Source organism: Sphaeramia orbicularis, chromosome 17 (genome assembly GCF_902148855.1).
Source record: "Sphaeramia orbicularis chromosome 17, fSphaOr1.1, whole genome shotgun sequence".
NCBI lineage: Eukaryota > Metazoa > Chordata > Actinopteri > Kurtiformes > Apogonidae > Sphaeramia > Sphaeramia orbicularis.
This window is the reverse complement of record NC_043973.1, coordinates 38,062,829-38,081,097: the sequence shown is the minus strand read 5'-3', so window position 1 is coordinate 38,081,097 and position 18,269 is coordinate 38,062,829. Positions and strand designations below refer to the sequence as shown.

Below are 18,269 nucleotides of genomic sequence, written 5' to 3'. Positions count from 1 at the left end.
GACAAACACTCACCTGATTTCCTGCTGAACTCTGGCTCTTATTAGTCTGACTGCTCCTCTGCTGAGCACTGCAGTAGAAGAACAACAAAACAGTGACGGCAGGGGTAAAAGGGCATATTCCAAACATTTCTTTACCACCACAGGCTGTTCATTCATAAATAGTTTATCTTAAGTGACGCAAACTAAAGGAGTCTTTACTTAGCAAAGCCAATGAAGTCCTCGTGGTTGGTGTTGATGTATGAAAGCTGGACGTCAATCAACAGCAGAACCTGGAACAAGACATCAAACATTTAACACAAATAAGGCTGTATGCAAACTATTGTAACTATGATTATAATTATCATTACACTTACAATAGATTATAATTATTTGATTGAGTTTACAGTTATTCTGAAGAACTGACTAGTGTTAATTTAGTTTTACTGTTAGTTTAGGTTTTTGCAGGAAAATACTGATTTACATAAAAACTGAAAAAGGAAAGGAATGACATTAAATATTACTAATGGTGCTATATTGTGAAAAGCTATTTAAATATCTGACGTGAACAATTAAATTAAGGGGAAAAACAGAAACATATCAAATGTTTCCTGTAATGAGATATGTTTTTAGATCACGTTACATTGCTCATTTAGTTTTTACCCTTAGACCAGAAATGGCCAAGGGGGTATTGTAATCATTTTCTCATCTGTCCGTCGGTCTGTCCATTCAACGACATGATCAGAATCAGTTTATTTGTCATTTGCAGGACAACTGCATTGGAAATGAGTTGCAAGAGCTCAGCATAAAAATACATGAAAGACAGTAACAAGGTAAAAGTTAAAAAAAAAGAAAGAAAGAAAAGAAAAATTAGATAAATAAGAGTAATTAAAAGACAGATGCCCACATAGATGGACCGACACTCACTTGGACAAAGTGCATGAATATAAAATGTGGTATTTATACACAAGTACAAAAATAAAACCTACACCATACATTGTTAAGTATGTGATATGGAGCTGTTAAGGCTACGCACAGCACTGGGAAAGAAACTACAGGCAGACTGAGAGGTAGACCACTTGATAGAACGATTATCTATTACTTAATAGATTATATAATCGTATTATCTGAATAACGTATTGAGATATCTGCACCAAATCTACACTGTGGAAGCATCTTGGCATGGAACAGAAGCCTATTGAAAACCACTGACCTTGACCTACTTTTTCAAGGTCAAATGGCCTTGTGCAGTTATAATAATCTGAGTACTTTCAAATACAAATATGTATAAATTTTACCCAAAGACAATCTAATCTAAATTATAGGGCAGTAACTTTCAACAGAATCTTCTATGAAACTGGGTACATTTTGGTACCTGGCACTTTACCAGCTTTTTAGACCCAATAATAAAAGAGAATTGTAGACATATTTCCTACCAGGATGTACCTAATGATGACCTCAGATAAATGCAAAAAAAATTATACTCTTGCTCTGAGCCATCCCAAAATTAATGAATTTTTAATAACATATTGGGGCCAAAAATAGGACCAAAATTGGGACATGAAAAGCTACCTACGTGTCAGTGCATTTGATCTGGACTACATGGCTTGAAATGGTCTTATATACCACTATTAATAAAGGCACTGTGTTAAATCTGATGATCCTAGTGGTTTTTCTAACCCAGACATGCAGGTTTTTCATGAATCTCAGTCTCATTCCAGGTTTTGTATGTAACCCATTGTGTCCACTGGCGTTACATGCGGAACCTGCCCATTTAAACACATACAGGGTGGGGAAGCAAAATTTACAATGAACATTCAGTTGTTTTTTCTCAGCAGGCACTACGTCAATTGTTTTGAAACCAAACATATATTGATGTCATAATCATACCTAACACTATTATCCATACCTTTTCAGAAACTTTTGCCCATATGAGCAATCAGGAAAGCTAACGTCAAAGAGTGTGTGATTTGCTGAATGCACTCGTCACACCAGAGGAGATTTCAAAAATAGCTGGAGTGTCCATAAAGACTGTTTATAATGTAAAGAAGAGAATGACTATGAGCAAAACTATTACGAGAAAGTCTGGAAGATACTATTAAAGAAGAATGGGAGAAGCTGTCACCTGAATATTTGAGGAACACTTGCGCAAGTTTCAGGAAGCGTGTGAAGGCAGTTATTGAGAAAGAAGGAGGACACATAGAATAAAAACATTTTCTATGATGTCAATTTTCTTGTGGCAAATAAATTGTCATGACTTTCAATAAACTAATTGGTCATACACTGTCTTTCAATCCCTGCCTCAAAATATTGTAAATTTTGCTTCCCCATCCTGTATACATTGCGAATGATTTTGTAACAGCGGTCATTTTTGTGAAACACTCTGCCTTGCATAATTAGTTCAATTCCCACAATGTATCTGTGAGAGAATAAAGACATATTTTTAAAAAATAGTAGCGTGTAATTTTCGTGTCCTTTTGACTGTGTTACATGCAGATTTTTGTATTAAATATAATGTAAAATAATATAAAAATGTGTTTTATCTGAAAAATAGTTTCTCTTTTATCTCAGTAAACAGACCCAAAGTGCTTCCAAACTTGCTTTATAACATTAGTCTACATCTGGTTTGAATTTTTAGCCCCCAGGTCCTGTTTTTAGGGACCAGTTTCATAGAAGCACCCTATTAAAAGTGCACATCACGTTATGTTTGTTTAATTGTGACTCCCTTCAGTTGCCATTGTTTTATTACTCGTGCTAATTTCAGTGTTAATTTTTATTAACCGGAATAACACATGTTGTGATGACAGATTGTAAGGCTTTACCTGCATATACATGGTACATATCACTCATTTCCCTTAAAATGAATGTGTGTTTATAGTTTTTCCGCTCATGTTACCTGGTCCTTGGCCCGGCTTTCTCTGTCTCGGATATGAGCAGTCACGATCCTCTCAGTCTCCTCCCGCAGCCTGGGGAAGCATTCCAACTGCAAACACAACACACAGCTCAATTAATGTTGAACAGGGAATAAAACCAAACCAGACATTTTTTCTTTCTTTCTTTCTTTTTTTTTTTTTTTTTTTTTTTTACATTTCTTTCTACAACTTGCATGAATTCATTTCAGTCTGTAATAGCCGTTACCTTATTAGAGCACTGGCGCACAGTGTTAATCAGCTCCTGGATGACCATGTCCACACACTTCACACAGGGCTCCTTCAGTTTGATGATCTGCTTCTTCACAATGGCCTCGAAAGCCATGTCTGGGGTAAAAAGTCCAGTCCTGAAGCCCACCGAGAAGAGGAGGAGAAGAATAAAATGGTGATGATGAGTGCTTCCCCGTTTGTGTTAACATGTACTTAAACAACATCGGGTTAGTTTCCAATTTACCGATGACAATTTATTTCCAGTCTGTGCCCATAACAATAAAGAGATTATTACAACAGACCTTGTCTCATTTTGGGTTTTTTTGTTTTTTTTATCATTATTTTTGGGAGGATTCAGACTGACCAGAGATGTTGCGACATTCTGGTTTTTTTAAAGTCGTAAGAGAGGGAGAGATTAAGTATATTTATTTGTATGTATATTTGTAACACACTACAGCTCTTTCTAGGAAGCACGCTAAGTCCAGGTAAGTTTCACGTTGTTAAATGCGAACAGACGGCTACTACAAGGGCTTCTGATTACACACGCACATAAGATGGAATAGGCGCACTGTTTGTGAATCGGCTAAAATTTCCTTAGGGGTCAAACGAGTGGCCATTTTTGTCAAAAAAAAAAAAAAATTGTAAGAAATGCATTGAACTGTGTTGAACTAATGCTAATCAATTTGTGCACAGACTACTGATATTATTTGACAGTGGAAGCTATATTTTCATTAATATTGGATTTGGAATAGCACGTGTTTGTGAAAACTTTTGCTGATGGACAGACGTGACATTACCCGTGATGCTCTGGTCAGTACCAGTACTTTATTAGGAATAAACTTATAGACTTACTATTGATAATTCTCCTCTTATTCATAAATGTTCGTATTGTGGATCTAAAACAATAACAGCTGACACAAAAACATTAAATGTGTCAGTGGACGGATGTGACATGGTTGCTGTGGATCCCATCATACTGATGCTCGGCAGCCATGTCACCGTTTACACTAATGATCCCTGTGCAAAAACTGGGATCACAATTATTTATTGTATAGTTTATCATCATACTAAAGAGGAAAGAACAATATAGAATTGTTATTTCTTTACAAAAATGCTTATTATCAGAAAACTGTTGAATTAAAAAGTGACGTGTGCCATTCTTAATGTATGTATTGGCGTAACATAAGCAGGATGGATCAACACCATACTCAATATTGAACCTGTAAAAATAAAACATGTGATATGTAGGATAGAATCTTGTAAGAAAAACTGGGGAATCTGAAAGAATAGAATATTTGTTTTTCAGGTAAATTCAGTTAAAATATAACTTGGCCTTTTGTGACATGAAAATATAGCATTCATTGTGATGAAATTGGACATTTTTGACCTGAAAACATAGTTCATATGACCATCAACATGTTGAACAGAACTGAAATCCTGTACATTTGCATAACTTGCATTTACCAACACAGAGTTCCTTTGGGGATTCACTTATATTGATTTCTTACGCACAAAGACATAAATAAGACCTCTAAGCAAATTTTAGCTGGAATGTGAAAAAATAAATTAAACTGAAAAAAAAGGTGGTCAACAAAAATTACAGCTACCTAAACTTGCCTCTCTCCGCTCCGTGCAGGTGATTCAGCTGCCTATATAACCTATGGGTGTCATCCCCAGTGCCCATGTGACCCAAACTCTGCATATTACCATGGCAACCGGACCAAACAAATCAACTAGTAGCACAATACACGGCCCCTACAAGAGATGTTTCTTTAAATGTCAGATTTTTGTCTTGCTTGGGTGGCAATTTTTATGGTTGTGGTGGTTAACCGCTGCTGAATCAATATAGAAACACACAGGGACACTATGGCGAACATAAAAAACAGACAACATGCTCCACCCATGTTCATAAATTCTCTTCCAAATCATATATTTTTAGGCTACGGGTAAACCAAATTCAAACATCTGGGTTGTTTTTTTTTTTTTTCCTTTTTCACTTCTCGTCAACCTATAATAACATCCACCACAACATTAATATATTTAGATGTTCTTTCTGTCCTTTCTGTCCATAAAGAATGATTTGTAATGTCATAATTCATCTGAAAGTTGAAAATGGTGCTGCTTTTGGACAGAGGTTGTGGGATGAAATGGTGTACAATACCTTACCTGATACCGTGGATGTTCTTGATGGCATAGCTGATCTCACGGCGCATCTCCTTCTCATCACATTCCATCTGATGTGAGCAAGAGAACAGGAGATTTTAACAGTGAATACAGAGAAAAGGGATGAGAAAAGTGTAAAAGATGAGAAAGAGGGAGAAGGATGGAATTTATAAGAACAATCACGAGGAAGATAATAGTACAAAAGGCTGTGAAACCAAGAGTGAAGCTATTCAGAGATCATTCAAAAGAGAAGCACAAAACAGAGCGAGAGGTTCTTCAACAGTGTGTGGAGGAGGTGTAAGAAATCAGAACAAACAAAATAACAAAGACAGGTCATTTAAGCTTAAAGTAAAATATGGATATGTTGTAAAATCACTGCTTTTTTTTCACTATTTTATGTGTCTTTTGTGACATTTGTACTTGATGCATAGAATAGAATAGAATAGAATAGAACAGAATAGAATAGAATAGAATAGAATAGAATAGAATAGAATAGTTGTCATTGTAAGTACAACAAAATTAACCCTTTCACGCATGAATTATGAGAACCTTAACCCTTTCATGCATACTGGTCACTACAGTGGACAGTTTTTCTACAGCTGTTCTCTTATATTTTCATGGGTTTTGTTGTTTTAGTTCCATATCAACCAATATAGTGGACTCTTACACATCATCTCAAACACTGCAATTCATACAATTATTGTAACTTTGCTGCTCTTGATAAACCTAAACTGCAGTAACATGTTTTAGTGTAAATAGACTAATTAGACTGTCATCAACAGTTTTCTGAAACAATTTTTTTTTTGTTTGTTTTTTTGCATATCCTCCTGAGACCCAGCAATACATTTTGTCCTCTGTAGGGGACAAAAGTTTGACAGTTTAACTTAAAAAATACTGTCCATTGCAAAGGACATTCCATTAAAAAAATCAATCAACAAATAAAAACAATTTTTAAAATGTATCTGAAAAAACTGTTGCATTATGCAGTTTCTAATCAAGACAATTTTTTAGTGTAAAAAAGATAAAATTGTCAATTTCCTGGGTCTCAGAGGATATTATCTTCATGAAATGAGTAATAACTGGTATTTGAGTGTGATAAAATGTGAGAAAACATCAGTTTAGCGGCATTAAAAATGTTTTTATTTCATAGTTTTCACACAGTATGTCACTCTCTGATGATGAGTTTTAAATACATGTTTCGTTGCTTCAAAAATTAAACACATGGTGTCCAGCTGAGTGGACATTTTTGTAACTCCTTGAAAAATAGGTTCATAAAAAAATTTCAATTGGATTGCTTTTTTCATGCCTAAAGAGGAATAAAAACACTCAAGAAAAAAATACTAAGGTTCTCATAATTCATGCATGAAAGGGTTAATCAAGATTGTTTTTTCCTGAGTGTTTTTATTCCTCTTTAGGCATGAAAAAAAAATGCGATTGAATTGTATTATTTATTTATTTGTTTGCTTGTTTGTTTGTTTTTAATCAACCTATTTTGGAGTTACAAAAATGTCCACTCCGCTGGACACCATGCGTTTAATTTCAGAAGCAAAGAAACATGAATTTATTGATATACTATGTGAAAACTATTAAATAAAAATATTTTTAATGCTGCTAATCTGATGTTTTCTCACATTTTAACATACTTTAATACTAGTTATTAGTTACTTCATGGAGACAATATGCAAAAAAAAAGCTTAAAAAAAACAAAATGTTAATTACAGTCTAATAACAATTTGCATTTTTTTTTTTTTGCACTCAAACATGTTAGTGCAGATCAGGTTTATCTAGAACAGCAAAGTTACAGTAATGGTATGAATTACAGTGTATGGGATGATGCATAAGCGTCCACTGTGTTGGCTGATATGGAACTAAAACAACAAAATCCATGAATATACAAGAGAACACCTTTTAACAGCTGTGCACTATAGTGACCTCTATGCATGAAAGGGTTAATATGTAGTGTAATGTATGTATTTATGTATTTAGATTATTATTGTATGGTTGCAATTCACTTAAGTGCCAATCGGACAATTACAGTCTTGAAAGGATTACTGTTTGTTTTAAAGTGGTCAAACAATGATTTCCTAATGGGAGAAAAATAAATGATTGTATTTAATACAGGTATGATGGTTCTAAATCTGAATCAGAATTTCTCCAACACATCAGGATTTTTGCGATATAGCCATTAGCAGCAGATCACTTCAGCATTTTAGTACTATACTTTTAATATCTGAAGGAAGAATGTAGTGTAGTCTAAGTGATGTAAAGCTGAAACCTGGAATTTTCATTTTACCCCAGATTGAAAAACTCACTAGTGTTCATGTGTTCATTCTCTAGAAGTAACTTAACCTCCTGAGACCCAGGAAAGTGAAAATATTAGCTTTTTTTTTTTTTTTTTTTTTACATTAAACAGTTGTCTTGATTGGAAACTGCATAATGCAACAGTTTTTTTCAGATACATTTTTGAAATTATTTTTATTTTTATTTTTTTTATGGAATGTCCTTTGTAATGGACCTGATTTTTTTTTAAGTAAAACTGTCAAACTTTTGTCCCCTACATACAGAGGACAAACATGCATTGCTGGGTCTCAGGAGGATATTGGGATTCATTTGTGCAAGTAGTACAACCTTTTCCAGATGACCACAGAGCTGTAAATTATGATCAATTAGTTGAGGACATGATAAAATCATACTGTTAGCCTCATAAGATAAATGGCTAATGTCATATTTTTGACCATATTGAGATATCTGAGTCACTTTACTCTCATAACACTGCTGTTTCTTTTTGCATCATTGACTATGACCTGAAAAAAATATGACTCAGGCAGTTATGCTATGAGGCTAATGATATGCAGAATGTTAGAAAATCTCGTCCTTGATTTTATTCCTCCAGTGTGTGTGATATAAGTGACGACCATGGTGAATGATTCCATCAGGATATTTCTGAAATGAAAACCAGGTACTGAGGGATTCAACCTAAACATGATGGTGAATACTGTTGGTTCTACAGCAAGAAAGTGTCACAACCACAAGAACAAGAGAAAGAGTCTGGAACATTTAGTTTGAGTTTAGAGCTGAACTGATGGACTCTGACTCTGAGGTTGATTTTTCACTAGGTTTGATGTTCATATTTACAGGCAAATTTGACAAATTAAGCTGTTTTTATCTTCAGATTGTCAATACACAATAAAATATGTTTTGTACAAGATTGTAAAATATCAGAGTAACTCAAAATCCTATTAAAGAAAATATGATTTCAGACACTAATTTTCCCATAACCCCCAGATTAACCCATAAAGACCCAGTGTGACATTTGTGGCAGTTACCAAATGAATTTTTCTTTATATTTAACCGTCCTGAAGTGATTTATCACCATTTATTGTAATATTATCTTCTGTATTTTGTGTTTTTTTCAGTGAAATCAGGTATTTTCCCACATTTAATTTACTAATCATGTCGATGTTCATAAAAGCTCAAAGTAAAGTTAAAGATTATTATGTCAAAAATAGAGAAAACTGAAGAAATAGTGACTTTTTCAGCAAAATCTATCATTAACTGAACATAAACCCAGTGTGTCCATCCACTGTCATTGTTCAAACTCCATGGGTTTTACTGGTGAATCAATGTAGAAGCTGATGGTGTTTCCACGGTAACTATGGAGCCTCTGAACGTCCAAAATGGTCATATCTGATGACCATGAAAAGATGAAAAACTGTATTTTACACCAATTATTTACATGGATTGATAAGATTTAGTGGATTAACAAATATTAAATAGTTTACGTCAGTAGATGCTTTTGGTTGACGGTGTGTGTTTGGGTCTTTATGGGTTAAAATGTATCTGCAGCATAGTCGGCACGACGAGATGGAGTTTAAACCGGTAATGATATATAAGATATTTATGCTACTCTATATTTTTTCATTCATTTTATGCTGTAGGAAAACAGACAAAGTAAAAACTGCCTACTAATAAGGAACAGTGAATTTACATATTTTTACTTTCATCTTTGTTTACCGGTTCTCACTCAAACTCAAATTAATGCTGTGGAAAATAAAAGGTTGAGGCAAAATTGGGTCATCGTTTGTGGGAGACAAAACATCCCACAGCTTTGTGTTTCCAGCAAACTGCACATGTTCTTACAGTTTGGATTTCTGCAGCCATTTTTAATGTACATGACATTTACAGTGACTCAGAGGTTTACTTTAGGTAGCAGCATTGTATGGGGGTCACATTCATTTAAAGATGACGTAATCCACATTATTTAAAATGCATCCAAGTAACCTGTTACAAAACACTTGAATATTAAATAAATCAAACTTTACTTTATCTACATTTTAACACAAATATCTATACATGTTCTCAAGAGGCTTCTTAATTTGGTGGGTAGAGGGATTATTATTTTTATTATTAATATCTGTTTTATATTATAGACCTTTTCAACATCAAGATTTCATTCTACATGGAATAAATGACCCCTTAGTAAATAGAGCAGCGTACATCATAAAGGACAGATGTAGCTACATAAATAATGTACGGAGGAAAAGTCTTGTCCATTTAATGTGATGTGTGGGATAATGTGAGGTTCAGTAGCTTTACACAGCAGCAGGTGCACTGAAAAAAATCAAAATCTTACCGTTTCTAGTCAAAATATCTCATCACACTTAAAATAAGACATAATCACCTAAAGAGTAATTTTTCAGTGAGATACAACAACGTAATTTATGACAATAGATCTTAAAAATCTTATTCCAAGAAATCTTAGCGAAATAATTTTCACTTGTTCCATTGGCAGATTTTTTTTTTTTTTTTTTTTTTTTTTTGCTTGAATTAAGCAAAAAAAAAAAAAAAATCTTGAATTAAGCAAAAAAAATAGTCTTGAATTAAGCAAAAAAAAAAAAAAAAATCTTGAATTAAGCAAAAAAAAAACTTGACTTGAGCAAAAAAATCTTAAATTAAGCAAAAAAAAAAAAAAAAATCTTGAATTAAGAAAAAAAAAATCTTGAATTAAGAAAAAAAAAAAAAAATCTTGAATTAAGCAAAAAAAAAAAAAAATCTGCCAATGGAACAAGTGAAAATTTTCTTGGTAAAATTTCTTGAACTAAGATTTTCAAGATCTATTGTCTAAAAATAAGTTCTTATATCTCACTGAAAATTTACTCTTTTGGAGATTATGTCTTATTTTAAGGGTAATGAGATATTTTGACAAGAAATGAGCAAAATACACTTGGTAAGATTTTGATTTTTGCATTGTGGTATAAATGCCAAAATTCTTTTACTTTTTTCAGAGCTTTGTACATTTAGTTTAAGTTGTTGAAGTTGAATCAGAACGTCTATTTGCAGCAAAGTACTCGAGTATCTGCACTTCAACTTGAGTAAAATCGAATAGAATATATAATAAATGATATTTACGGGCATGCATTCTGTAAATTACAGTGAAATGTGTTTCTAAAATAACCCTCCAATCACCTTGACCAGTTCAAAGGGGAAGCGCTCATGGAAGATGCGGTTGATTTTCGCTCCACCAGACAGCTCCACCGTGTCCACCTGGTCTCCTGAACCTTCAATCCTCTTCTCAAAGTCCACAGAGAACTGCTGCACCATCCTGAAACACACAGTCGAGAAGAACGCATTTGAATAATAAGATATTTCCTAATGCAGTGTAAGGTGACAGGTAAAGAGGATTATTTCTCCAGAGAAAAACCCCCTACTGTGCTGCACACACTGTATGTTTACAGCAAACTAAATCTACTGTAAATGAGGTTAAAAAAAAAATAAAAAATAAAAATGGGGCACTGACTGCAACAGCTGCTTGGTTTTGCGGGACGGATCATCGGGTCGGTATCCCCGGTATTCCTCGGCTTCCTTGTCCAGAGCCAACAGCTGGGACTGCAGTTTGCTGCGGAAACCTGGCAGGGTGTCCCGGATGTGGTTGGTCAGTTGCTATGGAGACACAAAACCCAGAAAAGCATAATTAAACAAATAGCAATCACACCTAACAATCAACAAGGAGATTAAGCTATTGAAATCCTCACTGCGCGGGGAAATTTCACACCCAGGCACCAGAGCAGTGTTTGTCAACCTTTTCATCTTTCATCTGGAATTCAAATGGGGTCGCCTGAAATTTCTAGTAATTGATTAAAAAAAAATACTAAAAAAAATATGATGAGTTGAGCGAGACAATCACAATCCATAGAAGACATGACAAACTCTGATGTTGAAACTGCAGCACTGTGGTTGTGTTTATCTGTCAAATGTTCATTGTGGTCGGTTTCAGATGCTGCAGCTCTTTCATAATTCATAATTTGAGTTACAGTGGTGTGCAAAAATATTAGAACACTTGTCAAATATTAAAAAACTGGTGGTTTATTTGTTCCCAGAGATTGAATTTCACTTTTTTGCCATTGCAAAAGGTAAAGGCAAAGTTACTGAGAATATTTCACCTACTAATTCATCAGTCCAGTCCTTTTTTTTTTTTTTTTTACATTTTACTCTAATATTTAGTGTGGCCTCCCTTTGTCAAAAATCACAGCAGTGCATCTTTCTGGCACTGTGTCGATGTATTTTCTGAGAGTTTCAACCATAATGTCATTCCACGCTCTCAGACGCTCATTCCAGAGAGTTTCCTTAGAGTTTCCTTAGATTGTTGTCAAGGGGGGGGGACACTAAATATTAGAGTCAAATGTAAAAAAAAAAAAAAGGATTTGTTGGTGAAATATTCTCAGTACCTTTGCCTTTACCTTTTGCAATGGCAAAAAAGTGAAATTCAGGCTCTGGGAACAAATAAACCATCAGTTTTTTAAGATTTGACAAGTGTTCTAATATTTTCGCACACCACTGTATGTTGCAAATAAATGTTAATTTTAGATGACATAATGTATATAATTATGGATGGAGGCAGTAAATCCAGGTGTAGATTACTGCACAAAGGGAGAATTTTATTTTCCTTGGTCAGGATATGTACAGTCAGTCCAGCTTGGATTTACAAGCCTGCAAATTAATACTGAACAAACAAGAACTCAAACTCTGAATTATGAAAGAGCTGCAGCATCTGAAACTGACCACAATGAACATTTGACAGATAAACAGAACCACAGCACTTCAGTTTCAGCTTCACAGCTTGTCACGTCTTTTATGTATGGGGATTGTCTCTCTCAACTCACCATATATTTTTTATTAGTAATTTTTTTTTTTTAATCAATTATCAGAAATTTCAGGAGTTTCCTTAGATTGTTGCCAAAGGGGGGGGGGGACTAAATATTACAGTAAAATGTTAAAAAAAAAAGGACTGGACTGATAAATTTGTAGGTGAAATATTCTCTGTACTTTTGCCTTTACCTTTTGCAATGGCAAAAAAGTGAAATTCTGGCTCTGGAAACAAATAAACTACCAGTTTTTTAAGATTTGAGAAGTGTTCTAATATTTTTGCGCACCACTGTATTTGTTCAGTATTAATTGTCAGCCTTGTAAATCAAAGCTGGACTGACTGTACATATCCTGACCAAGGAGAATCAAATTCTCACTTTGTGCAGTAATCTACACCTGGATTTACTGCCCCTGTCTATAATAATATACATTATATAGACTAAATGTCCTCTAAAATTAATGTTTATTTGCAATATAGTACAGAAAACTATTATACGATCACAAACAAGTTAATTTTAGTAAAAAAATGTTTGCGTTTTGAATGTCTGGGGTTGCCAGAAATTTTTGATGTTAAAATGGGATCATAAACCAAAAAAGGAAATAACCAAAAATGCCTCTTACAAATTTTACTAACGGCAGCCATTAAATGCATCACTATCAAATGGTTGAAACCTGAACCTCCCACAGGTAACATGTGGATTGAGAAAGTGAGGGAAATCTATCAGATGGAGCAAATTACATCTGTGCTCAGAATTCAGGGCGAGATATTTACAAATAGATGGAGTCCCATGATTAAGCTTTTAATACAATAAGCATTCAGAAGTGGTTGTATACATGTGTTTTTTGTTTTTTTTTTTGTCATTCATGTTTCATTTGTGATTAATTGTAATCACTATCTACTACAGATATAGCTTTTTTTGTTTTTTTTTTTTTGTTTTTTTTTATTTGTGCCATATGGGGATGTTTGATTAGATATGTTAATGTATGTAAAATGTCTTGTATATTTATATGAGCAAAACCAAATAAAAATTAAGGGTAACACTTTACTTGAAGGTCTAGTTTATAATGCATTAAGCGCACATTCATAAGACATTATAATGTATTTATAATACATTATAAAAGTCATTATAACAGTTTATGATCATGTACAACAACTTATACCAAGGTTAATAAAGTATTATAAGTGTAGGCCTAATGTATTATAAATTCAGCTTTCATCATGTTTTATACATCCATACCAAAGTGACAACAGTGCTTATAGGAAGAATCTCCAGTCCTGGGTTACAGAACACATTCTAACCATCAGAACTGTAGCCACTTATAAAGACACAGAGAACTGCTTTGACATGCAGTTTCTGAAACTGAATAATGCCTTAGAAACATCAATAATAAGTTACAGGATGGCTGATGATATTATAACACAAGTATGATGATGTATGAGCAGTATCTGCTGGCTCTAAGTAAAGTGTTCTGAATAACTCTTTATTTTGCAAAAACAAAACATTAAAAGAACAGAGACAGTAAATAGAAGGGTTACATGTTGCTTTGTACATAAATAAAAAATAATGTGGCAGCTCTAAATCTTTGTTAATTCAAACACATACTTTTTTTTTTTTTTTTTTTTTTTTTTTTAATAAATATGAAATCCCTAAAATAGATGGGTATAGGGACCAGTGACAAAACCTAACAAAGTTCCGCACCTAAAAAAATAAATTCCTTCACACGCTTTGGTATGGATGTATAAAACATTATGGAAGCTGAATTTATAATACATTCTGCCTACACTTATAATACTTTATTAACCTTGGTATAAGTTGTTTTACATGATCCTAAACTGTTATAATGACTTTTATAATGCATTATATATGCATTATAATGTCTTATGAACGTGCGCTTAATGCATTATAAACTAGACCTTCAAATAAAGTGTTACCAAATTAAGTTAAAAAAACAAACAAAAAAACAAAAAAAAGCAAAAAAGGCTAGGAACCACTGCCCTAGAGTATACACTTTGATTGTACGCATAAGAATGCAGCAATGTGGAAATCTAGTGAGTGAGTGAAATGATAAATTATGTGTTAAACTAGTAAGACTGAGTGCATTTTCCGCCTACTGACAGTCTTGTATCACCCACACTGATGTGCTGTACAATGGAGGCAAAAAAAAGTAGGCCGCCCTCTAATTAATTATGTAAAGTGCACTGTGGGAAAGCACTGGCAGCAAATCTCTGATCACCTGGTTGAGCACTCTCTGCAGGCGAGGGGTGCCCATTTTTTCGGCCATGTGCCTGTACCCTGGGTGGGTCAAGAAGAACTTCCTCTCAGCCTCCAGAGCGGCCTTGATGTCTTTCTTACCATCGATGTCCTTCTGACTGCGGTTCACCACACCGATATAACCTGAGAATTAATAAATAAGGACACTGAGTGGGAGACATATTGTACGATAAACTGAGGTGAACGCATAAGCGGCATAAAAAAGCAAGGTTAAAGATGGGAAGATGAGGGGAAATTTATTAGATGCTGTGATGAAGAGCACAAGGAGAGAAGGACGGAAGAGAGGGCAAAGAGACACTAGAAAAACAAAAGTGGATTTAGCTGCGGAACACAAAATACACACGCACCTCTTCGCAGTGGCAGCAGCTTATTCTCCAGAACGTCTCGAGCATCTGTTCCTTCATCCATCAGATCCAGTTTAGTAATCACTCCAATAGTCCTCAGACCTGGTAAAGAGTGGAACATTTCAGAAATCCATATATGATCTTCACATCAGGCATTAGCATTAGCATTAGAATTAGCAAATTAGAATTTGGATAAATGTGTGTGTTTTTAATGCACAGTACAGACACTTTCATACAAACATTTCCCAACATAGGCCGAGAGTTTTTTTTCACTATTAAAAGGGAAAAAAATAAAAATAAAAAATTAATAACAAATTAAAAAAATAAAGTCGTAGCAGTGCTGTGATAGTGAGGTGAGGCAGCGGGGGCAATGGCATCAAATGTACATAAATTGTACTTTTTTTGTACTTATTTATTTTTATTACCCCCCGTTTTCCTCCTTTTTTTCTCTCTTTCTTTTTCTTTTCTTTTCTCGTCTTTTCATTTTAGTTTCAGTTACCTAGCGATTGTCTTTGGTCATATCCCTGTTTTTTATTCTTTTTTTATGTATTTATTTTTTTATTTTAATTTTTTTGTTTGTTTGTTTGTTTGTTTGTTTTTTTGAGAAGCCCACATCACAAAAGTCACACCGCATACACATCTTACAAACTCCACCACACACTGAACATTTACACAACCAAGACAGGACATTGATTCTTATTACTGACTGACATTTTGTTTCCTTTGTATATTACATGCCATATCTCTCTCTCTCCCCCCCTTCCCCCACATTATGATGATGTAATGGAAATCTAAGTATTGTATAATACTGTACATAAATCTCTTTGTCACATGGTGTCGCTTCAATAAAGGCTAAAAAAATTTTAGAAAAAAAAAAAAAGAATTTTGATAAATACTCTGTATATATAGTCCATTATACAACTAGTGATGGTCTACATTCCCTGTCTTCCTTCCTTATCCAATTTCCTTTGCTCTCTTCCAGAAATTGTTAAGCATCTCCATCCTTTCATCCTCAAAAAGCCTATTTTTCTCGTTGCAGTCTCTTACAACCCACCCTCAGGCTAAAGCGAGGGCCCGTTTAGACCCCGTCCTTCCCGTTTTCTGTCTCTAACTTGTTGCTTTAAATACTATCAGCTGCAGTGCGCATAAAATGTACACATAATGGATGCATTACATTTTAGCCTACAGTCCCAAAAGCAGACCAAAAAAAAAAAACAAAAAACACGTTTCTACTTAAAACACACATTTATTTTTGAAATATTCAGTAAATTAAATAAGGGCTCCATTACAAATCATTTCACCATCATGATGTGCAGATGAATTATAAAAAAAAAAATAAAAAATCATGCTACAACCATTTTGGTGTGAGATACAAAAGGAAAACTCACATGATTCTTATTTTCTGTGAATAATCTACAAGAGAAGCATGTGTGAGTTTACTCCAGTTTAACCCATAAGGACCCAGTGCAACATTTGTGGCAGTTCCCAAATGAATTTTTCTCTATATTTAACCGTAGTTAAGTGGTATATCACCATTTATTGTGATATTATCTTCTGTATTTTGTATTTTTTTTCTGTGAAAATCAGGTATTTTTCAACATTTAATACACTGATCATGTAGATGTTCATAAAAGCTTAGAGCAAACTAAATCAGAAATAGAGAAAACTGAAGAAAAAGTGACTTTTTCAGCAAAATCTATTATTAACTTTACATAAGCGAAGTGTGTCCAGCCACTGTCATTGATCCAACTCCATGGGTTTTACTGGTGAATCAATGTTGTAGAAGATGACAGTGTTTCCGTGGTAACTACGGAGCCTCTGAAAATCCACATGGGTCATATCTGATGACCATGAAAACACGACAAACTGTATTTTACACCAATTATTTACATGTATTAGTGGATCAATAGGGATTAGACAGTTGATTTTGGTAGATGGTGGATGTTTTTGTATATTGTTCTTATTTTTTGTATTCCGATTTTTTTTGTTGTTTTGAAATTGTACAGCTTTTTATGTATTTTCTTAAAAAATCTATTCCTGTATTTTTTTCCCTTATGTTTTAATTATTCTTCTGTACAACACTGTTTTCTTTTCTGTACAGTTCTATGTATTTTAATCTATTCTTGTATTTTATTCTTTTTATTTTGGTTTTATTTATTCTTCTGTACAGCACTTTGGTCCACTGTGGTTGTTTTAAAGTGCTTTACAAATAAAGTGGGATTGGATGTTTGGGTCTTTATGGGTTAAAGGTGGGTGTCATGCTGGGTCTGTATACACAGTGAACCACCGATCCCAATTATTCTTGATCAGTTTAACAGACGGCCAAGGCAGGTCCTGCTTCTGCTCATCATCAACTACAATCAAGAAAATGAGCAAAGAATAGAAGAAAAAGAAGGCTGAAAAAAGAAAAGCAACATTGGCTATATGGAATAATTTGGAATACAGGAAGTTTGATGTTGACCAGAGTTACTATGTCAACATTGCCTTCACAGTGTGTTAAAGGAGTGATATTTTGTTTTTTTTTAAATAGGATTATGCATTTTCAAACATTTCCCTGTGGTCTACATAAACTGTAAATGCTATGTTTGGGTCTGAATTCTTCATTAATTCAATTCCACAGGTCCACCTTCAACCCAATTTTCTGAGTAATGACACCAGAAAGATCGTTTTGAGCGCTGGCCCTTTAAATACACATGACCCCACCCCCTCCAGGTGATTGGCTGTGCTGCTCTGTCTCATTGAGCCATTTGTGTTTATTAATACAACCAACAACTGAACATTTTAGGTAATTGGCTCGAAGTTTGGAGGTATTATCAGTTTTTACTACAACCGCTGCTGCTGATAAACAATTAGGAACCAGACGAACCGGCATTTTTAAAAAAGCTAAAGCAAGAACAAATAAATAAAGTAGATTGTATTTCTGTTAGAGGGGTTAACCCAGTGGTTCTCAATCTTTTTCTGTCGGGCCCCCCTTTGGAGCACGAAAAATCTCCAAGCCCCCCTCAACCCCAACAACATTGTACCTGTGGTGCAATTATAACTTTTATTGAAAGAAACATCAATATCATTAGAATACTTTTTGCTTTTCCTTGAATAATTTGTCGTGCAAATTAAAAATAACTTCAATTTTTGATTGAACAATATAAATGACTTCAACAAAACTGCTCCCTGAGACATTATTTTTCCAATTAAAAATAGGAAATGTATAATTATCTTACAACTATGACAAT

General features: G+C 34.1%; 1 protein-coding gene across 1 annotated transcript in view; it reads right to left on the bottom strand.

Annotated features, from left to right (window-relative positions):
* The window catches only part of dnm3b (dynamin 3b), a 40,555-nt gene that overhangs the window by 12,257 nt on the left and 10,029 nt on the right, over nucleotides 1-18,269 (bottom strand). The window contains exons 6-14 of the mRNA XM_030159396.1: nucleotides 15,043-15,141; nucleotides 14,658-14,818; nucleotides 11,077-11,219; nucleotides 10,746-10,881; nucleotides 5,283-5,350; nucleotides 3,115-3,253; nucleotides 2,873-2,959; nucleotides 199-269; nucleotides 14-68 (exon numbers count right to left, since the gene is read on the bottom strand). Of these exons, the coding sequence (XP_030015256.1) occupies nucleotides 14-68; nucleotides 199-269; nucleotides 2,873-2,959; nucleotides 3,115-3,253; nucleotides 5,283-5,350; nucleotides 10,746-10,881; nucleotides 11,077-11,219; nucleotides 14,658-14,818; nucleotides 15,043-15,141 (959 nt within the window). The remainder of the gene's footprint in view (nucleotides 1-13; nucleotides 69-198; nucleotides 270-2,872; nucleotides 2,960-3,114; nucleotides 3,254-5,282; nucleotides 5,351-10,745; nucleotides 10,882-11,076; nucleotides 11,220-14,657; nucleotides 14,819-15,042; nucleotides 15,142-18,269) is intronic.